At 36.1% G+C, this 24,360-nt stretch overlaps 1 protein-coding gene across 1 annotated transcript; it reads right to left on the bottom strand.

Moving 5' to 3' along the window:
• Window positions 1-1,051: 1,051 nt before the first annotated feature.
• On the bottom strand, window positions 1,052-17,536 carry LOC122135305 (stonustoxin subunit alpha-like). Its single transcript, XM_042713990.1, has 3 exons — window positions 16,963-17,536; window positions 1,932-1,978; window positions 1,052-1,569 (listed from the first exon to the last, which is right to left on the bottom strand). The coding sequence occupies exons 1-3, from the start codon at window positions 17,157-17,159 to the stop codon at window positions 1,052-1,054; spliced, it is 762 nt and encodes a 253-aa protein (XP_042569924.1). The 5' UTR covers window positions 17,160-17,536.
• Window positions 17,537-24,360: the final 6,824 nt, after the last annotated feature.

Raw genomic sequence — 24,360 nt, forward strand, 5'->3', positions numbered from 1 at the left:
ACAGATTTTGTGTGAAAATAAATCATTCAAGTTGTTTATTTTGTTTACAAATCTTATAAATGTATGAGGTGGCAATTGGGTAAAAGGCATGCGGGATTGATACAAATACTTCAGCTAAATGTTTTCTTTTTTTTTTTTTTTTTTGCTTTTTTTTTAGTTTGTTAATACTTTTTCAAAACAATCACTTTTGCAAAGTTTGTACTATTTTCTGCTTATTTTGACAAATAAAATAATTTTTTGTTCAATAAATATACTGTCATTAAGATATTTTCATATAAAAAATATTTTAAAATACAGAAACAAAATCATTTTAATAAGAAACGATTCTGAAAGCATTGAAGGAAATCCAATAATAATTGAATCTATATTTATAGTAGTAACAACAAATTATATTATATTATGATATGATCAATATCATGTTTTTAAATATGATGGTTTTATTCTAAACATGGTGATTATCTGTAATATGGACACCCAGCATAATATATGATATTTACCATCTGAAACTAACCATGTTATGTCATCAAATGAAAAAGTCAGCCATCTATTAATTATCATGTTAATTACTGTGCGCCTTTAGCCCCAACAGCAGGGGCGCTTTTTACCCCAAATACCATACTTTATAATATTATCTTTATTTAAAAACTGTTGCTTTAATCTTATCTTAAACAAAATTGAAATTTGTTAAGACCTTTGTCTCTATATATATGCATTCATTTTAGCGATTCTAATTTGCTACTTAAATCTACAACATTTTAAAAAACATAAAATATTGGATCAAGTAAGCACAGAATCAACTTTGCACTGCTGCGCGTGATCGCATAATTGAATCTACAAATTTTAAAGTGAATTTTGTTAATCTGATTATTTTGGAAAGTGCTAAGCTCTGTTTTTGTGCCATCTAGTGGTTTAGATAAAAATAAAATCAAGGGTGCCTTTAGCCCCGTTGTACCCTATTAATGTCATGAAGAGACTCTATAACATCTCACTGTTACTGATTCATCACGCAGCTCAAAGCATTATTGGGTAGAACCTCTTGTTAGTCTCTTCATCAACACAGTTTCACTGATGTTTCATAATAAACCCTAAACCCAGGATACAGTGTCTGAGTGAATGTGGTCTGGACTGTGTGGATGAGGCTCACTGTGTCAGAGACGCTGTAGAAGGACAGAGTTCCTGCACTGTGATCCACATACACTCCTATTCTACTGCTGGTGGGCTTCACAGGGAGATCAGTGTGTTTGTTATTGTGTCTGAATGAATAACTGAAGGGAGAGCAGATCAAACTCCAGGACTGATAATTATGTCCAAACACACACTCATCACCCGCTCCCTTCCTGCTGATATTCTTATATGATACTGATATATCCACATCTCCACTCCACTCAATCTCCCAGTAACAGCGTCCACACACACTCTTTCTACACAACACCTGACGCACATCATCAAATCTGTCTGGATGATCAGGATACGACTGTTTCTCTCTCACATGTGTCACCTCTCTGTTCTCCTCAGACAGAATGAGATGAGTATTTGCTGTATTTGGATCCAGTGTGAGAAAACAGGCATCTGAACACAAGAACAGACACATTAATAACAACAACAATAACTACAGCTGTGTGTGTGTGTGTGTGTGTAATGGTATACATGGTTTATGAGGACACAAATGTATATGATGACATGGGTACTACAACGTAAACATGCCATTGGTTTATAAGGACACTTCCTGTATCCTCATAAACCGAAAGGCTTAAAAAACATAATAAATGGTGTTTTATGATATTAAAAAATTGCCAGTAGTTTTCTGTGAGGGGTAGGTTTAGGTGTAGGGCAATAGAAAATACAGTTTTACAATATAAAAACCATTACGTCTATGGAGAGTCTCCATGAACCACATATGCAAGAATGAGTGTGTGTGTTTCTAGACATACATTTCTTTAGTCCTGCTGTAATCCTGGATTCTCCTCCATGATCCACACTAGAAAACACACACAGAGTCACATTTAGTCAGAAAAAAAGTTTTAGCTCAGTAATTTTAAAAGATTTCAAGCTTAAATGAGTGGTTGCTAGGGTACTTGGGGAGGTTGCTATGTTGTTGATAACATGTTCTGGGTGGTTGCTAGGCAGTTGATATGCAGTTGCTAAGGTACTCGGGATGGTTTCTAGTAGGGTACAAAAGGAAAATACGGGACAATCGTGGTTATTATATATTGATTAATATATATTTCAATTAAAGAGAAAATATTCTATTTAATATGGGCTGCTTTTGTTGCTTGACACTTTTTTTATTTGTCATTGTGTTTCAAGAACAAGGTCCAAGGTCAGTAGCTGCACATCTCTGAGGCACCCCGCAAAGAAGGCGACGGGGCCCCTCCCACCAGCAGTGTGCATATGCTGCAATATACTACTAATGGTCTCCCCCGATTTACATAACTGATTTAACAGTAATGAATGTGTAAAAGTATCCTTGTATTAATGCATTTGATGTTATTATTGAATAACATTAATGCATAGGGATTTTGATATCGCTTTTTAGTCAGACTGAAATCTCTGCAGTATTATTCAGTCTGAACGTGGAGGCAATGAAAGTGGCCGCTGCTCCGATTTGATTGTTATTTTAGCAATAGCGGGAGGATCATTCAATAGCTTAATAATAATAATAATAATAATAATAATAAAGTAAAATTTAAATACACAAACATCTATTATAGGCCCCGGTCTACTTATTTTATTTAACAGTATAGGCTCAATAAAATTGGTGTAAGCTGCAGAACAAGTCGGCCTATACAAGCTTCACTAATTGTAGAAAATATATTATGCAAGCTAAATTCATGTCATGTAGTAAGAAAATGAACAGTAAAAGAACTAGGGAAAAAAACATTAAAGGAATAACTCTACACTTTATGATATATGCTATATTTAAAGAACTACTTTACATTTAAAGAACTTCGCATACCAACTTCTGACGATGAATTGACAAACAAAAACTACCGAATCCTTTGTGCTCTCCGTGCATTTTGGTGTGCAAAGTCTTTCACTGCATCTTTAATGTCAATGTTGCGAGCACAGGCATTCTCAATACTCAGGAGAGCTAAACTGGACAGTCTTTCTTGTGACATTGTGCTCCGGAGAAATTTCAATTTCAAGAACGATCTTTCAGCAATTGCAACCATTACAGGTAAAGTCAGAAACTTGAGAGCAGTTGCAACATCTGGGACACTGGGCAGGACAGAGTGGTGTTTAATAAACAACAGCTGCACAAAATCTGCAATGGAGCCACGCTCAATATCTTGTATTTCGGGCTTCAGCGCACTTCTGAATGGTAACAATTGCATGGCAAAGTCTGGTGACAGGTCGTCATTGTGTACTGAACCGCTAAAGCATTTGACATTTGAAACTGGTCGTTGTCAGAGAAGCGCAGCAGCAGATTTTTCTAAGAATATTTAAATATTCTATTAAATATATATTATTATGAAAATCTTGTCAATTATTACTCCCATTATTACACTTCTTTTTTCATTACATGTTGCCCCAAAAAGGCATTAATATGCAAATTAGCTTTAGTTTATAGATACATAATATATTACTGTCATACAAAATTTAGTTACAAAAAAAATCCTGAAAACTAAAAATGAATTAATTTAAATAATAATTTGTTTTTGCCTATGCATGTTCATTCATGTTTTTTTTTTTTTTTTTTTTTTTTTTTTTTTTTTTTTTATTGAGTCTTGAGACATAGCATAAAAAGTAAAAAACTTGAGACATAGCATAACTTATGAATTTATTTATTTTTTTACTTTTTGTAATGACATGAAAAAAAAAGTTTTTTTCCTAAAAAAATTTTGTTGGTTTTATTTTGTTAAATGGTTTGAAATCATAGAAGGTCCACAACTAGGGGAGTGACTAGGGAAGTTTTGAGTATAGTGGCCAGGGAGATGAAGAGAGGCAGGTCCATACGGAGCGTGCCAAATACTTATGGCATCTGCAATGTAACTCTACACCGCTTTATCGTTCGTAAACGAAAACAGGACCAGCATCAGGGTAAAAATTCACCACTACCTCAAGTGGACTACTGGCCACACAGAAAAGTCTTTACATCAGAGCAGGAGGTGCAGCTTGTTGCTTATTTGACCCGTGCGGCAGCAATATGTTATTGGCTGAGCCCCAGGGAGGTAAGCTGGTTAAGCTATGATAAGTAAGGAAATAAGAATAAGATAAGAATTATTGCCTTGTTTGTACATTCAAGTGCCTGTTTCTTTTTTAAATGGTACGTCAGTTTGTTTAAATGCTTAACATGAATTAATGTGTGAATAGGCCTACACGCACATAGACACACACATAAATGCATACATAGACTATATACATGCACACAAGTATGTATACATATACACTACCAGTCAAAAGATTATATACAGTAAGATTTTTAATGTTTTTAAAGCAAAAATTCTCTTCTGATCACCAAGCCTGCATTTATTTGATCCAAAATATAAGAAAAGCAGTAATATTGTAAACTATTTATCTGCTTTCTAGTTGAATATATTTTAAAATGGAATTTATTCCCATTATCAAATCTAAATTTTCACTTTTTACTGATAGTGTGTATATATACACAATTAAGCAATTTTAGGATGCCTTGTGTGATGTATGTAAAAGCAATTCATGTAGTTGACATTATTTTTTATTTTTTTTCCTTTTTTATGTTTCTGTTTTTCAGGTTAGAAAACTTGCATTTCAATGTGCTGTCCAGTTCCACTGCACAATCCCAGAATTCTGGTCTAAAACGCAAAGGGCGGGCAAAGACTGGTTCAATGCTTTCCTCAAAAGGAATCAATCTCTTTCGATCAGAAACCCACAGGCCTCCAGTGTGGTGAGAGCAACTAATTTTAATGCCCACACTGTGGGAATTTTTTTCAACAATTTACACAGTCTACAATATGCACAATTTCACCCCAAATAACATATGGAACATGGATGAAACTGGTGTGACCACAGTGCTGGCCCCAGAAAAGATTGTAGCCACAAAAGGAATTCACCAGATTGGAGCAATGACCAGTGCTGGCCCCAGAAAAGATTGTAGCCACAAAAGGAATTCACCAGATTGTTTTTTGTTTCTGCTACTTTTCCACCACACTGCACTCATAAGCTCAGAACAGTTTTTCACTCTTTCAAAGGGAGTGTCAACATGCACCTAGACCACTGGATGAAAGCTCATCCTGGCCAGAATGCAACAATATACGACCTCCCTGGGATTGTTGCAAAAGCGTTGCCACAGGCAGCAACACCGGAGAACATCATGTCAGGTTTCAGGTACCTATCTATTAAAAAAAAAGAAAAGAAAATCCTTAATGTACTTCAGGATGAATAAATTATCTGTCTATCTATCTAGGTACACTGGCATCTGGCCCTACAGCCCCGATGTGTTTGGAGAAAATGACTTTGCTCCTGCATGTGCAACTGACAGACCAGAGCCAACTACATCGTCTGCAGGTTCCTCCACTCTCCACCAGGGCTCCTCCGCTCTCCACCAGGGCTCCTCTGCTCTCCACCAGGGCTCCTCCGCTCTCAACCAGGGGTCTGCTTTCTACCAGGGCTCCTTCGCTCTCCACCAGGGCTCCTCCACTCTCCACCAGGGGTCCGCTTTCTACCAGGGCTCCTCTGCTCTCAACCAGGGGTCTGCTTTCTACCAGGGCTCCTTCACTCTCCACCAGGGCTCCTCCACTCTCCACCAGGGGTCTGCTTTCCACCAGGGCTCCTCCGCTCTCCAACAGGAGTCCTGCGCTCTCCACCAGGGCTCCTCCACTCTCCACCAGGGCTCCTCTGTGCCTGAGTTCAATCCTGCTTTAGTCAGGCCCTTCCCTAAGGATCCTCCACGAAAACCAGTTGCCAAGCCCCGAAAGAGGGCAACAAGTACCATCCTCACAGACACTCCAGTCGTTGCAGAGGAAGAGATAAAAAAAAGCACAAAAAAATGGCCCCCAAGAAAAGAAGTCTTGGTGTGAAAAAGCAAAGTAAAGCAAGTACCTCAGAGAACTGTCTTGTGTGTGGTGAGGATTTTACACACTCTGCACCTGGAGAGAAATGGGTTAAATGTGTTTTTTTGTGATTAGTGGGCACATGAGTTATGCACTGAAGGATATAAACATTATGTGTGCCGCTCTCCCCTACAGTGTTGTGCCTTTTTTTTTTTTTTTTTTTTAAAGAGTAGACAAACGAATTAGATAGATCGTGATCTACCAAACAGCTCCATATAACAAAGCACTGTAAAAACTAGATACCTTGGCAGCAATACATAATTGTGAATAACCTTTTTTTCTTTTTGTAATGCAGATTATTCACCAGGCTGTCACTTAGTTGGACACGTATGGACTCGAATGCCGTAGCTAGAGCATGATCAATCATAAAATCTGTAGCCAATAACGGTCCACAATTAAATCCATATCCTACCTTTTCTTGTAACCCGATAAAATCAATACATGGCAATGAACGTCATCAGAGATGTTTAATCCACAAGCATTCTGAGCATTATTCCTGCTTGCTGGCGTTCACATCAATCCACAAGTCGTTCTTGTTTAAGCTATTTAATACAAGTCAATATAAAAAGCAATATGCTATGTCTAGCATTCCTTTATGCAAATAAATTGGTATCCAGAGTATCCACTCACGTTTAACTTTAAGTCTGCTTGTTATGGTAAAAAACAACAAAAAAACAATAAATACAGTCACACTACTATATGCAGTAGCCTACATGAGAAAGCCCATGATCACTAGAGTTTATACAGGCGTTACTATAACGATTTTGTAAATGGTGATCAGCAACCAAATACTGATAATGTGGAAGTTACTGCCTTTTGCCTTGGTGTGACTTCTCACATTTTGCAGACAATGCAAAGGCAGAGTAAATTAGCTTTAAAATAGGGGTAAAAATCAAGTTTGAGCTCACAATTTTTTAATGTAGATCATTTTCATTACTAAAACATCTAATTGTTAAATTTCCAGTGTCCTACCTATAATTAATTTGGCTGGACAATTAAAAAACTTTAAAGTCATTTTTCTCAGTTTCACACTCAAGCGAAATTTAGGGTTTTTTGTTTTTGTGGGGGATTTTATCTCATCTCATCTTTTATGTGTGTTCAGGTTTGATTTGTTCGTTCATCACATGACAGTCCCATAAAGTTAACCTATGTAGTCTGAGCCGGAAAGAGAATTGATTAGTTCATCTTTTTAGTCTTCGGGTTTGAGTCATTCGTTCATCACATGACAGCCCCGTAAGATAAACCTATGCTTTCTGAGCCGGAAAGAAAATTGATTAGTTCATCTTTTGAGTCTTTCAAATCGTTCATTCTTTTGTCACATAACGTGACAGCATTGGATAGAGAAACTAGTTAATTTACAAGCTTCGTTACAAACGGGTTCATAGTTCTTATTATTATTATCATTATTATAATTATTATTTACTCTTACAGTTAGTTACATGATGCATTTCTGGTCTCAAATTGTAGCTTTTTAATACTTACAGTTAATAAATGTGTGAATTTCTGTCATGATGGTTCTTTTCCATAACACTGAATTTTGTAACAAAGGTAATAAAGAGTTGGTTATTATTATTAAGCCTCTTTCTGTCTCAGACTGCATAGGTTAAGCTTATGGCTCTGTCACGTGATGAACGAGCGATTTTGAAAATCCTGAAGACTCGAGAGATGAGCTAATTCATTCTCTTTCTGGCTCTAGACTACATTGGTTAAGCTTATGGGACTGTCACGTGGTGAATGAACAACTCAAACCCAAAGACTCGAGAGATGAACTAATCAATTCTCTTTCCGGCTCAGACTCCATAGGTTAAGCTCATGGGTCTGTAACGTGATGTATGAACAACTCAAAAAACCCGAAGACTCGAAAACAGGTGAACTACTTGACTAATTCCAGTACAGAACCTATAGGATTTTTACGCATAGGCGACTGAACGAATCACTCCCTGAGACAACTCATTCTTCCCAAATCACATTAAAGATTCGTTCAAAATGAATGAATCGTTCAAGAACGACCCATCACTTATTTGTAACATATTTTAAAAAAGCTAATTTTTGTTTTAGAATTTTCATCACTGACTTTATTTGCATCCAATCTTGTGCAATCAGCCAATAGGTTACACAGACAGTTAATTTCTATATCAAAACTGTACTTGATTAAAGTAAAAATCCCCCAAAATAATAATAAAGCAAAGTAATCAAGTAAAATGACTCAAGTATTATACCCCTGCTCTCATATAATACTCTACTCAATAAAATAGTCAGTGTTGCCTTTAGATCATCAGAGACTCCTAAACTACAGCATTACAGTAGAATAAAAAACTACAAATAAAAATGTCACTGATCCATTAATTAATACATTTCAGTTTGTGCTTATGCATAAATAAATTCAAAATTCCTAACCTCAGAAACCTTTCTTGTTTTTCTAGCTGAATAGTCTTAAATAACATCAGTAAAACCCAGTTTTTGGAGAACTGTTTATTTTTATTTTTTTAAGGTTTTTCCATTAAGGGATGACCTTTAAATTGATTTACAGGAGCATTTTTACCTTTATAAAGGCAACATTTCTAACTTATTAACTGTGTATGTGTTTTTACTTAAACTTTTAATATTATTTAAGGAATGTCATTAGAATCTCAATCTCAATTTTATTTATAAAGTACAACAAAAGGCTCTTACTGCATGTTATGGTTATTAAACAGTCATTATGAAAACCATTAAAACTATACAATTTCCTTATGTTGTATTAAGGGGCTTTCATTTTGATCTACAGGTTAATGAAAGTTTTTGAATGAAAAATCCTGACCTTAGCCGTTGGTCAACTGTACAAGCATACATATCTATGTGTACAAGGCTGCTGTTACATAGCCCCCCCAAAGAGCAGCTTTCAGATGCTCCCCACAGTAAAGGATCCAGGAGGGCGGAAGAGCGGAGGTGGGAACCGGGGGCGGGATGGAGGGCCAGGTCCATGAGGCAGTGCAGCAACAAGGACCTGAAGCAGGACCAGCAAAGCAGGAAACCAGGAAGAAGCCGGAGGCACAGGTGGAGCTGAAGACCACCAGATCAGTGCAGATGAGTCTGAAGATCCCCACGGCGGAGCTGAAGACCACCAGATCAGAGCAGATGAGTCCGAAGACCCCCACGGCAGAGCAGAAGATCACCAGATCAGAGCAAATGAGTCTGAAAACACCCATGGCAGAGCAGAAGACCATCAGATCAGAGCAGATGAGTCTGAAGACCCCCACAGCGGAGCAGGCAGAGACGATAACCATGACCAGGATGACAGAGGAGCTGAAACAAAGGAAACAGACAGAGCATTCACAGCCTCAAGGACTGAGGCAGGCATCATAGAGACAGTTTCAATAGTATGAATTGGCAAGGCAAATAGTTTGTAACTAGTCCCTATGACAGTGACAGGATCAATAGAAAGTTCAGGATCGGCCTTGATAATCATGGCAGGGCCAACACTAAGTTCAGAAAATGCCCCCTTGACAGGTTTAGGGCAGGATGAGTGTTCATAGGATGACATCCCTGACACCTCTAGAGGTTCTGCAGCAATAGCCACCACCTCTGGAGGTTCTACAGTAGTCACGGCAGGAGACAAAGAGAGTTCAGGGCTGATTTCTTTAACCCTTAGTCTGTCCAGTCATGGTCAATGAACAGCTTCCATAGCCATGACAGGACAGGCAGGAAGTGAATTTATGGACATCACTGACACCTCTAGAGGTTCTGCAGAGATCGCCACCACTTCTGGAGGTTCCACATTAATTCCATCAGGAGACAGAGAGAGTTCAGTGCTGGACGCTACCACCAGCCTAGGAACTGAAGCGAGTACCAATGGCTCGAGAGGTTCAGCAGTGTATGCTGCCATCTCGGGAGAAACTGCAACGGGTGCCATCTCCTCGGGAAGTTCCATGGTGGTAAACGCAGCCCAAACACACAATAAAGCAACCCCCCAAGTGGGAAGTGCTGCAGACAGGGGCATGAGTTCATGATCAGGAGGACTAGAGTGACTTGGCTTGGGAATTCCAGCATTGCGTGCTGACACCAGCAGTGGATCCTCCATGCTGGATGCCAGCCTCTGGCCCCTGAAGACAAATTCCTTCGATAGAATGGTGAAACGTTTTGGTTTGACGACTGCAACAGTACATGACTCTGGAGCGGTAGACATGATGTGAACTGATTCAGGAAGACATGACGAGACTTGACAGAGCTCTGGATAATCAGTTGTGAGGTGATGGGAATCTGTATGTTCAGCTGTGACTTGACTTGACTCAGGATTGGCAGCTGTGACATAATGGGGCGATGTTGTGTCCGCCATTTTGTGAGCATGCTCTAGGGCAGTTGCCATTACACGAGTGAGAGTAGGATCGCATTCCTCTGCGACACCCACAGTTTACATTGAACCAAACCACAAAACATAATCCCAAAAATTACTCAATGATGAATGAGGATTCTCATGAATCATTCTTGACTTTAAAGGCTGGTTAAGGCCATCACAGAAAATGTCTATCAGCATACAGTCTGGTAATTCTGTGCCATTAGTCAAAGCCAAAGATTCCTCAATGTAACCCTCAAGTGATCTTGTGCTCTGCTTGAGAGCTAGTAACTGAATTGCTGTGTTCATACCTGGCCATACTTATTTGGCCGAGTGTTCTGTTACAGAGCTGACAGAACAGGAAACATGCAGATCCAAATGCAAAGCTTTATTAGACCACATGGTAAGACAGGCTAAGATCAGAAAACGGCAAACAGTAACAGAGGATACAAGATGAAGAGTGATGCATAGACAGGCGTGGATCTGCGATCATCATCCTATAGGGTAGTCCAATGGGGACATCCGTATCCAGGCAATGATCAGACAAGGGGCAGACAATCTCCAACAGGGGCAAGACTAGAGAGGTAAACTAAGGCAGGCAGAAGGTCGATGCACGGGATGAAACTAGAATGATTAAACTAAAGCTAAGACACAAAATAACTAGGATAGTAGAACTAAGACTAGGAACTAAGAACTAAGGCAGGGAACTAGAATGGTTGAACTAAGGCTAAGACACGTAATAAAACTCAGGGAAACAACTCTGCAAAGTAGCTAATGCTCTCGAGCGCTAAACGCTAACAACACTCGGCCCGGATGACCAAGAGAGCGAGCCTTTTGTAGAGCTTGTGATTGGACTCAGATGTTTGTGTAATCAGTGAGATGCATTGTGGGAACTGTAGTCCAGGGTGATCTGTGACAGTCTGTGTGGTGCAAGAGTCAATGTAAAGCACAGGCAAATTCTGGTGGCGAATGGACAGAAGGCTACAAACCAGGTTCGTTACAGACTTGATTCGCGTCACAGTTTATTCCGACTCACACCATAATTTTTATTTATTTTTTTTACTTGAAAAAAAAAACAAGATTAATAGGATAAAACTGCAACATGAAAAACAAAAAATCGTACAAAAAGTAGGATGTTAAATTGGAAGGTTTAGATTACATTGAAGGATGTGTGCATTATGCCATAAAAAATAAAACAATTGAAACGGTGCCTTAGTGTTGCTTGTTTTAGGCTAGGCCTAGGTCCAACATATTTTGGCATTATAGTTACATAAATGTCACAAATTATTAAAACTTACATTAAATAATTTTTTTATTTATTTCAGCAGGTCACACATATTTATTCTTTATCTGGCCTTTTTTAATAAATTTTATTCCCATATAGAGAGCCCATGACATGCCAAAAATTATGTCCATGAATTAAGAAATGTATCACTTTTTATCATTTCTTTGTATTAATAATTAAAAAAGTGTTTAAATAATAATTAATCCATTTTAAATAAATAAATAATATGATTTTGTATACAGAGTTTGGCCATGCGGGAGATTGGGGAAATCCATAAAATGTAAAAAAAAATATAATAATAATAAAATTAAAAATAAATAAATTAGTGAACACAATACAGCTTAAGAATTTTGTCATTTAATTCAAAAACAGTGGATCTGTCTTGCGTGTGCAAACACACAATGGAAAAGGGAAGTTTGGTTTATCAAGTTAATCAATCCGTAGTCCAGTGGTAGAAGGTAGTCAGTGATTTCAGAATTTTTTTTTTTTTATAATAATAAAATAATATATGAAATGATTAATACAAATCTGTGTATTCTGCAGTTCGCTGGTTTATGTTACACCATATTTTTTTCTTTTAGATAGAGCATGTCCATTTTACACTAAACAACCAGTAGTGTGACTGAATACAGTCCAGCTGGAGGGGGTTTGGGGGTAGTTCTGTATAGCTTGTGGGGGTTGAAATAAGGTGTGAATCTCTTTCTCTTTCATATGGAGAAACACTTCAATATGAATAGTAATAGAGCACATTTCTTTTAGGTTACAGTATGGGATCCGCATTAAAAATAAATCTTCTAAGTCTACAACTGAGACAGATGCAGTTATATATAACCTATAAATTGAAGGCAATTTGACATTTTAAAGTGATCTAACGCAAATCTCTTTTGCATTAAGTAATAAGGATACAAAGCAGGTTAAGTTAAATATTACTGTACAAACAATTATAAAATGCTATAGACTGCGAATAAGATTGCAGTTTCACATTTTGCATATGCATTACAAAGTTAATTAATTTTACATGCAATTATACAAAATAAAACCAAATGAGATTTGTAATGAAGATAAAATATGTAGACAAATAAGAATAAATGTTGCATGTTGCACTCAGCATCATGCGCGCCGTGCAAATCTTGCAATCTGATATTTTAAGGAATAGTATACACTCCTGCATTTAAATGCGGCGGCAGTTTTTTTAAATTTATTTTCTTTTTTTTTTTAGTTTTACTTAAACTGTATTAAAGCAAGTAAAGGCGGCTCCCTTTAAAATCACTGATGTTTTTTTAATGAAAAAGCTCTTTTTATATCATGTGTACTTTGTTGATTATAATGAGAGAACTTGAGTTTAAACGTGAGGACATTTTATTAATCCGTCCATTCTTTTCAGTTTCAGTGATTTAGCTAAATCATGGCCAGGTTTAATTTATTTGTTTATTTACTTGTTTTAGTTAAGCCTAAATAATGGTAGCGTTTTACTAAAATAAATGAAATAATTCATAAAACACGCAACAATTTCTTAATCAGTGTACAGACAGATAATCTTTTTCCCAAGTAGTTCTCTGTCAAAATAAAGGACAGGTAACGAATAACAAAAGTATGTGCGTGTCAAAAATGCATGCTGTTTTATTAAAGGGTTTTTATATATAAATTAAAAATGTACTTGTGACATAAAGAGGCCTAATATATGAGAATATTGACATTTTGCATATAGATTGCGTATGTAGACTAGCTCACTAAAATAGGCTACCACTTTTAATTCTCCGATGAAAAGTAAACCACCATTTCTTTAGGATAATATAACACATAATGTATATTATAGAAATATAATACTGCACACCTGTTAAATGTTTCAAATCTAAAATATGGTGTTATACTGTGTAGCTTAGAGTAAATATATGCAATGGCTCATAGGCTTGACATTTATCCTGCCTGAATTCGTTCTAAGAAACGCACATAACTTCATAAGTAGGCCTACTAAATTTGCATCTGTTAATATAAATTTTTTTAACTCCAGAGTTTTTTTCTTTAATTTTCCCCGACTGCAGCCATCAAATGTAACACATCGGCAAGGCAAAGCTGATCGCTATTTGCGAAAAAGTGCTTTGATGCGTTTGTTTGATAACTTGTGGTTAAAGCGCCACTCAGCGGTCAAAAGTTGGTAGCGTCCGGTCACTTCATGGTCACAGCGTTGTCAACATGAACTCTGTTTCCTCGGCTCCCCAGAAATGCGATGCATTGTTCCCCGCCAACGTTTCGAATCTGCATATTACTGCATGTGCATGGCACATCATTCATGTACATATGCACTTTGGTCGGAGTGGCAATAATGTGATTAAGGTGTTTACTTGATTGTATATTTTGATTAAAATCGCCATACGCCACCTATGTTAAATATATAAAGTTTGCTGCTATTATGAGCTTAATCACATTATTTAGATCAAAGTATTGCATTTACATGAGGTAAGGATTATTTGAAATACTGCCAAAATCTCATTATAATTGTATTAAGAGGGTGCATTAAGTGCATGACTTGGTAAATTGTGTAATAAATAAAGATATGTTTCCATGTGTGTTATATTGGAATTTTTCAGGAAGTTATGCACAGTATTTAACTGTATTTCTTTACTTACTTAATCTAAAAGTAGGCACTTCAAGTTTTCCATAGATATGTTTCTCACGTCTGTATGTGAAGTATTCACTGAGTTTTGGTTCATTTTAGTTGCGCGTTTCAGAAAGAAGTTTGCGGAGACTAAGACGGCTAAAAACCGCACCCTGTTTGTTTTCTTTATGTTACAAAAGTACAATCTTTTGTTGATATTGTGAGTGTACACAAATAAAAGTAGACCCTTCACAGATTCAAATGATGTATTATATGTACGATCAAAAATGGTGGAGAATTTTAAGTTCTTTATGCCATCCCTTCCGTCGACCCCGTGCAAAACGTCATTATAAAAGGCATATTTTTTTTTTCTTAACACTACATTTGTAACGTAAGTATCGTAATTATATTGACTTTAGTAACTGTAATCAAATTACACAAGTTTAAAATGTAATGTGTTACATTACTGTGTTACCAGAAAAAGTAATTAGATTACTGTGTAATTCATTATACCAACTCTGCTTAAACAATTCCTGATCTTGCTACATGCTCTAATGCACTAGTACCATAAGAAAGGTTTTTTTTTTTCATGGAAATAACATTTCTTAGAGTTACACTGAATGTTCGCTGGATGAACAGATTAGTTGATAGTAATAATAATTCTGCTACAGTTACTACTGGCAACTGATTTAAATGTAATTAATTTGAATAAATTTGAATTTTTTTCTATCCATTTCCCTTTTAAGCTACTTTGCTACATCCAAGTATTGATGAAATATTCAAATTAAAACAAATAATTGTAAAACTACACATTCATATATATATATACAGTACAGACCAAAAGTTTGGAAACATTACTATTTTTAATGTTTTTGAAAGAAGTTTCTTCTGCTCATCAAGCCTGCGTTTATTTGATCAAAAATACAGAAAAAACAGTAATATTGTGAAATATTATTACAACTTAAGAATAATAGTTTTCTATTTGAATATACTTTAAAAAAAAAAATTATTCCTGTGATGCAAAGCTGAATTTTTCAGCATCATTTACTCCAGCCTTCAGTGTCACATGTAACATCCAGTCTATCACATGATCATTTAGAAATCATTCTAATATTCTGATTTATAATGAGTGTTGGAAACAGTTCTGCTGTCTAATATATTTGATGAATAAAAGGTTAAAAAGAACTGCATTTATTCAAAATAAAAAAAAATTCTAATAATATATGTTCTAATAATATAGTTTCCTTACTATCACTTTTTATCAATTTAACACATCCTTGCTGAATAAAAGTATTGATTTTATTTAAAAAAAAAGAAAGAAAAAAAAAATTACTGACCCCAAATTACTGACCAGTAGTGTATATTGTTATTACAAAATATTTATATTTTAAAAACATAGGTTTTTTTTTTTACTTTTTATTCATCAAAGTATCCTAAAAAAGTATCACATGTTCTGAAAAAAATATTAAGCAGCAGAACTGTTTCCAACTTGATAATGAATCATCATATTAGAATGATTTCTAAAGGATCACGTGATAATGATCCTAAAAATTCAGCTTTGCATCACACAGAAATAAATGATAATTTAAAGTATAATAAATTTAAAAACAATTATTTTAAATTGTAATAATATATCACAATATTACATTTTTTTCTGTATTTTTGAACAAATAAATGCAGGCTTGATGAGCAGAAGAAACTTCTTTCAAAAACATTAAAAATAGTTATGTTTCCAAACTTTTGGTCTGTACTGTATATATATATATATATATATATATATATGATGGCTATGAATGTTAAAACGTTAGCGCATGCTATTATTTCAATAACCTTAACATGTTATGGAATATTTTAAAGCAAATAAATTACTGAAGCACATGAAATTGCAACATAATTTAAGTCATACAGTTAGTTAGCAGCTGTTTCGAAGGGCCACTACATGTAAGCCATCTGCCATATTGGAACGTCAAAGCTGGTATGTGAACACTCGACTGTGACTGTTGAACGTGTGTCTACAACCACAAATATGAATATTTATATCAGCAATAAACTTCAGCAGATGATTTAGTTAAACACAATACAACAACACAAAAGTGTTTAGCTGTGAAAGGTTATCCCATTTCTTCAGGAATTTAAATCTCTGCATTTTTTATACAACCAGTGGCTGCGCAATGTTGTGAAACCTTAAAAGTCTAATTGATTTTAATTGTGAGTGACGACACACTGATTTTTACAAGATAGTTGATGCGTTGATGTGTCTGAAGCAGTCGAATGTGGCATCTACATAAACATCATATCACAGTGAGCATCTACAATGTAATAAGCACCTCTAACCCTGGTAGGTGGAAATTTCTATCCTAACCCTTTAAAACAATTTCACTTCTCAGTTTGTGATCAGATCATTTTAAGCCACTAAACTCTTGGAAATTTTTCAGTGCAGTGATGCAGTAAGTGAATGTATTCAAACAGTCCAAAAACAGCGCTAATGTGAAGAAAACCAAGCTGATTACATCAGAGATGGCAGAGACCATTTACTTATACAATTAATATATTAATTTAGAAATTGAGAGTAAAGCTGAATATATATATATGGTCCTCTTTAAAAAAAGGACTCCCTTGCATATATATATATATATATATATAATATGTGTGTGTGTGTGTGTGTGTGTGTGTACACACATACATACACACATAGACACTGAGGAGTTGATATAGTAAGACATTTAGCTTGACATACTTCAGCTTGTCCAATGAGCAGTTTGAGTCCTCCAGTTTTTCAAAGAGAAGCTTGACTCCTGAATCTCTTGGGTGATTGTAGCTCAGATCCAGTTCTCTCAGACATGAGGGGTTTGAACTCAGAGCTGAAGACACATAACCACAGCCTTCTTCTGTCACCATACAGCCAGATAATCTACAAATACACCAATGGGCCATGTGACATCAGACATCTCTTACACATATTAATACTTTTTTCAGCCATTAATTATCCCTACATGGTCATGTATTAATGTTTACTTTGTGTTAAAAATAAACTTCTCCCTCATAATGAATGCAATTATGTCAATATTAATATTTGATGTCAATGATATAAAAGAAAACAAAAAGCTAAAATGTCATGTAAACATTATAAAAAAAATGATGGAAACTGCTGCCCAGTGGATGTCAGGGTTCTGCAAGAATTGTGACCCAGATGCAAATGAGCAAACAAGGGTTTTTTAGGTTTTTTAATAACAAGACTGTAGACTGGAGACAGCAAGGAGAGGGTGGTGTGAAACAGTCTAAACAGTGGAGCTGGGTAGACAACATGATAACATGCAGGAGGGATGACCACCAAGACCACCAATACAGTCACTTGAGCACAGGAGAGCCTCCAGGAGAAAGACTAGGCAGGAACACAGGGAACCCGTAGCTTGATGTAGAGCTCAGATGAAGCACCAGTCTTGCTGCCAGGTAGAGGCTCAAAGAACCAAAGGCTAGACACTTGAGAGTTAGAGAGCTGCTGCCAGGCAGTAGAGGTTGGTGGCCAGGGAACTCTGGACACAGGGTAGGACCAAACATGAGACAAACAAGACTAGACTCAAGACAACACAAAACAGACCAGATGTAACAACGAATAAGAGAACAAATACAGATAAGAACAATGGCTAAAGAGGCAAATGAAAAAAGCAAAGAAAAATCCAAGTTAGAAAAAGAAAAGAGTAAAAACAAAAAAGCTAAGAACCTAGAAGGAACTGCAAAAACAAAATAAAATAAAAAAATCTAAATCAAAAGGTGAAACTAAACTAGATGAGAATTCACAGAAGCATTAACTATAGCAGAACAGCCATAGAGAAAACAAAGAAAAACAAGGATACAATGTTACTGAGTAAGAGATCAAAAAAAGACTAGAGCAAAATCAAAGATTAACTTCAGGACTTCAAACAAGAAAACACCACAAACGAACCAGCAAAGACTAGGGCTGCATGATAAATCACATGCCATTATCATGCGCATCTCGTCAGTAAAGTCGCTTCAGTGATTAGTAGTAAACTAACAAGCTACGCAATAATGCATTCATAATCGCAGATGAATTGCCTTCCATTATGATCGTGATATTGCGTAGCTTGTCAGTAATCTATGGCTCTGTGTATTAAATGCCGCTCCATCTGAAAGCAGGTGATGGAGATTTACTATTAATCACAGATCCGCCTTTACTGACGAGATGTGCATGACAATCGCATGAAATTAATCCTGCAGCCCTAGCAAAGACACAAGGGAAAGGAACACAATATAAAAGAGCAGAGCACATGAGGATCAGGTGAACACAATCAAGCAAACAAGGCCTAAACAAGGGGGCATAACCAATGGAAACAGTGAGGTGGGAAAAGAGACGCACATGGCAAACACAAACATAAAGAGAGCCATGTGCTCAGACACAAAACAAACAAAGAAACATTGAACAGAGACAAGACAGACAAGACTGTCAGGGCAGAATCCTGACAGTGGAATTGTGTCACTGGTATTACTGGTTAACAAACAACACTTGTTATGGAAAAATATCTCAGTTACGAATGGTAACCCTCTTTCCCTGATGGAGGGAACAGAGACGTTGTGTTAAAGTCCAACACTAGGGGTCGCACTTGGGAACTAATTTGCACAGCTGGCCACGCCCCGTATATCGGGGTATAAATAGGCCAGCATTGCATTAGCTCATTTGTGACCTTGGGTAAATTTTTTGAAATTGAGATTTATACATTAGCTGAAAGTTGAATAAATAAGCTTTCCATTGATGTATGGTTTGTTAGGATAGGACAATATTTGTTCGAAATACAATTATTTGAAAATCTGGAATCTCTGGGCATAAAAGAAAAATCAATAATTTTTACCCATACAGTGTATTTTTGGCTATTGATATAAATATACCCCAGCGACTGGTTTTGTGGTCTAGGGTCACATTTGTTTTGTTCTGAGGAGTCAAAAGCATCTCAACCCACGCAGTTCAGAGTTGTGGCATGAGGGACACAGTGTCTTCATTCCCTTCATCAGGAAACTTGGGTTATCAGTGGTTAGTACACATATTGGGCCAGAATAGGATCCACTAAATATGGAGCACCAATCTATTATGGTGAGATCACTCGAGGGATCCTACATATAATAGATTCAAGTAGTGAGTTCCTCCACAAAACTCAAATACACAAGTAGTGCTAAAGTAATGGAACGGTAGTCCAGGGTTCATAAGAATAAATTGAATTGGACTCAATCAGTGCAGTATTCTACCTCAGATAAACTGTATGGTGTAGAGCTTGCTTAGTGCTTCCCCCTTTTTTAAGTCAAAGAACTTAGTCGAAGTTGAAGTGTTCAAGACCCTAGATGAAACTGGTTACATTCTCATATTATAAAATCTGGCAAATGTGTTAGGTGTAGCCCAACCTGCAGCCTTACAAATGTCTGCTAGTGAGGCACCGTTTGCTAAAGCTGAAGAAGCTGTGACGCCCCTGGTTGAGTGAGGTATGGATTATGGGTATACGTTAAGAAAACATACAAGCCCTGTCTCTTGGTTTTTGATTCCCTGTCTGTGCTTATTGTCCTGTTGTTATTGTTTGGTTGATTGCCCATGTGTATGATCTTTTGCCTGTTTCTGCTTACAGTTTTTTATTACCCTTCAATAAATACTGCATTTGGATCCTCACAAGGAGTCAGTAGAAGTTAAACAGCAGCAGCAACATGGCTTTAAGAAACATTTGGACACAAGAAATGGAGTGAAATTTTTCAGAACAGATCATCACACCAACAGCTTGCAGTGCAAATTTCTTTCTGAAGTTCTTTTTCAAATAAACAACTCCTGTTTCAACTGTACTTTCACGTCATTCCCGTTACACTTCTAATGTGTGTTTTTGTGACAAAATGTGGTTTGGGGACCAGATAGAGTCATTGGGTGACAGAGTTGTTGTCAGCTTGTGTAATGTGTGACCACCTGTTGTGGATCATTTACGTAGTGTCACGTAGTGTGAACACTACAATGGCATGAAGACAGACAGCAAGTCATGTAGTATGAACAGCACAACGATCTGCCAGCGTTTAAAGTCGTGTAGTGTGAACTTGTCTTAAGCAATGGTGAGTTGGGCACCTAACCACTTTAAGTTTACAGTAACTTTATAAGTTCTGGATACTGATTTGATGTCTTCTGTGTAACCAAATCAGACACTGAGCAGGACACATCCTCCGTTGCGCGTCTGTTGGCTTTTTGTTTTGATGACAAAACATTCAAAAAGTCAGTTTTTTTTATGCTGGTCTGCCTCAGCTGTATAACAACACTCATCAAGTACAAAATGATTAAGATGACCAATCAAAAAAATTTGTTAATGTTTAATGCATTTTGTATTTTCAAAACCATGTTATAAGTGACAAAATCTCAGCACTTGCTTATGATGGAGTTTGTGTGGAGCAGCATTTACTGTGTACCGAGCCACTCAAAGACTGAAAACATTGGATCATGAGCTGCTTGCAGGTAAATAACATACCACCGTGCTGTGTATTTATATAAAATTTCATCACAAGCTTTCAAATTTGATAATCATACTAAATATTTTTTTTAATTTATTTAATTGAAAACCATTTACCTCAAAATCTCCAGCTGACAGTTTGGACTCTTTAGTCCATCAGAAAGAAGCTTCACTCCAGAATCCTTCAGGTCATTGTTACTCAGGTCCAGCTCTCTCAGGATGGAGTTTGATGATTGTACAGCTGAAGACAAACTTCCACAAGACTGAGCAGTGAGATTACATCTACATAGCCTGTGTAAAGAACAAAACAAACAGTAATATATACAGTTACATCCCAAGCTTCAAATTGATAAATGCACTAAATATTTTGTGAATTGATTTGATTGAAAACCATTTACCTCAGAATCTCCAGCTGACAATTTGGACTCTTCAGTCCATCAGAAAGAAGCTTCACTCCAGAATCCTTCAGGTCATTATTACTCAGGTGCAGCTCTCTCAGAATGGACTTTGAGGATTGTACAGCTGAAGACAAACTTTCACAGGACTGAGGAGTGAGATTACATCCACATAGCCTGGTAAAGAACAAAACAAACAGTAATATAATGTGTTTACTTGTTGTGTTTATTTATCTGGTAGGGTTTATAATCTGGAGCATAAATGACTTCCAGAAACCTTTGACTGTGTGATGCAGTTGAAGTAAACTTACTGCACAGTAAATACATCTGATGATTTTAGCTTTAAGAAAGAATTTAAGGCTATAACACAAAATTAAAGGGCTTCCATTAGATTTTAAATGTACGTTTCAGTAATTCAGTTCTTCATAAATCACTTGTCACAGAAAAAAGAATGGAAGGGAGACTTAGTAGAGATGCGCAGATTAGCTCAAATGTCACCCGAATATACTGCATAAAATAAATTATCCACCTGCCACCCAGAAGCAGCTATATTTCAAGATAAACAACATCGGACAGCCAGGCAAATCTCGCAAATTCAGTTGCTGCATTCCTGGTGTGAGTTGGAGAATGGAAACCTCATCGGATCTGTGGGGGTAATGGTAACAATAACATAATATGCTGATCGTAGGCAGCTTTTAAATGAACATTTATTTATAAAACAAAAGTTCTTCTTTGGCCAGATTAGTCTACACTTTCTTTATAGCATAAACGTAGGCAATACTCCCTTGAAACTTTTGTTTCTGTCACTTCCTGAACAGGCTAACACGCACACACAAACACAAATTAAATTTGTCTTGTTTGCCTGATGAAAAGAAAATAAACTTAATATTTTAAAGAATGTAGTTAATATTTGTTCATTCATTAATGATATTTCTCATCCATCCATGACACACCTGCAATTAATTAAGAATGTATTTTTTTTATTACCTGACCCATGGATCTTCCACAGCGCCCGCGGATATAACTGTAATCTGTGCATCACTAATACATAGTAACCAAAGAAACAAAGGATATACTGGAAACTAGAAACAAGATACAGTATAACAGGAAGAAAAAAACAACATCAAAAGAAGAGTCCCAGAACAGAAACAGAACCTGACAACACCTGGGGTGCGTTTCCCGATAACGCTGTCTCTTAGCACGTTACGAAGACTCTAAAGGTATATCTTAACCAAAGTGTGAAAGTGAAAGTGACATGACATACAGCCAAGTATGGTGACCCATACTCATTTCCTGATAATGCTGTCTCTTAGCACGCTACATATTTATAATATTTGAAAAACTTGATCTTCTAACACTAGCACTCTCTATTCTAATTTATTCTTTACATTTATTATTAAAAAAAAAACAACTTGCTACGTGTGCTGCGTTAGACTAACCGGGACTTGTCACAGCACTTACAGTGGTTACGGAAAAGTATTCAGACCCCCTTAAATTTTTCACTCTTTGTTATATTGCAGCCATTTGCTTAAATCATTTAAGTTATTTTTTTTTCCTCATTAATGTACACACAGCACCCTCATATTGACAGAAAAACACAGAATTGTTGACATTTTTGCAGATTTATTAAAAAAGAAAAACTGAAATATCACATGGTCCTAAGTATTCAGACCTTGAGCAAATTGGTACAAAGTTGTCTTAACCTCTTAACTGTTGAAGTTTACTTCAGTATATTACAATTAAATCCTAATCTAATCATGAAAAACTATATTTCGTTGGAAAGGTCTAAGACTCCTAAATAGATATTTGACCACTCTTTGTTGTTAAAAAATATACAGTAACAGTAATAGATTATTTTATGACAAGAGTGCACCTCAAAACATATACATCATAACAGGAGTTCTGACCTTTGTCACAAAAAATCTTTTTTTGCGTCCTTTTACCCTATCACATGTTTTAGCAATCATCATAAATTATATATCATTTGAAAGCTTAAAACCTCCAAATTCATCCTGTGATAACCATTTTGAAATCGGACACTGCGTTACCATGGAAATCGTATTTTAAAATATTTTAGTGGGCTCCTCCCCCTTAGTGGGAGGTGTCATATTCCAAATATATTACGGTCTTTTAGAATCAAAACTTTTCATAATCTTGACAAAATACATATCGTTGGAAAGGTCTGAGTCTCAAGATTCCATATTTGGTGTTTTTTTGTCATAGACATAATATTGAGAGGGAAATTGATACATTTGTGACAGAAAAATGCATCAAAAAAATTCAGTGGAGTTTGAATGGCACCCGGTGGCTGTTTGTGGTATAACGCCTACACAAAATTGCATAGGAACCTACATTTTTTATTATATCAACTTCAAATTTGGAACACAACTTATTTAGACATATTGCTTTAAATTTTATAGCAATTTGGATTAAAAACATATTTTATAAAATATTTATTTTATATAAAATATAATAAAAATAGTACAGTACATTTTCTTTACAGTAAAATTTAAACCTATAACTTTTTTATGCTTTCATTTTTTTTAAATGATTTCATTTTTTATGTTTTCTGCAGATTGTCTTCTTTAAAAAGAGACCAACCTTTGGTCTGTATTCAAAAGCGTTTATGAATTATAACTTTATAATTACCACTATTGTGTATTATATGTATGTATATATTAACACTATAATGAATAGTGTACTTTCACGTCTATGTTCAAAAAGGGGGGTGACAGTTAAGAGGTTGCAGCTATGTTTGCAGCTATGTTTAAAATTGTTTTTATTTACAGAGGAGTTTTGTCTGTGTGTGAAGACACTGCAGGCAGCAGCGCAGTGCAAATCCATGAATTAATGCTCCAAAGGGACGTAAACTTCAACGGGTTTCCCCTGCTCAGGGCGTAGGGAGCAGTGAACACTGTGTAGGGATCATGTCAATCGGAACACAGTTCATGTAGCTGTCTTCTAACAAACTGGTTATCTGAATCAGGTGTAAGATAAGAGAAACATGCAAAATATGCAGAGCAGGGGGGAGCGCGAGAACTGGAGTTGAAAACCGCTGTCTTAAGTTAATGTACGGTATAGTTATATCAGATAACTGATAAAAATATCTGATGTGCATTAACTCTCTACCGCATGGTGTGGCCATATGGCAATATACTCTTTGTGTTAATTTCCTTGCCACTGTCTCTTTAATTCAGCATTCTATTTTTTTTTTTTTTTTTTTTTTTGAAAGAGAAGACCTTAGTTTATCCAATGATG

This window comes from Cyprinus carpio, chromosome A24 (assembly GCF_018340385.1).
Source record: "Cyprinus carpio isolate SPL01 chromosome A24, ASM1834038v1, whole genome shotgun sequence".
In the NCBI taxonomy this organism is placed as follows: Eukaryota; Metazoa; Chordata; class Actinopteri; order Cypriniformes; family Cyprinidae; genus Cyprinus; species Cyprinus carpio.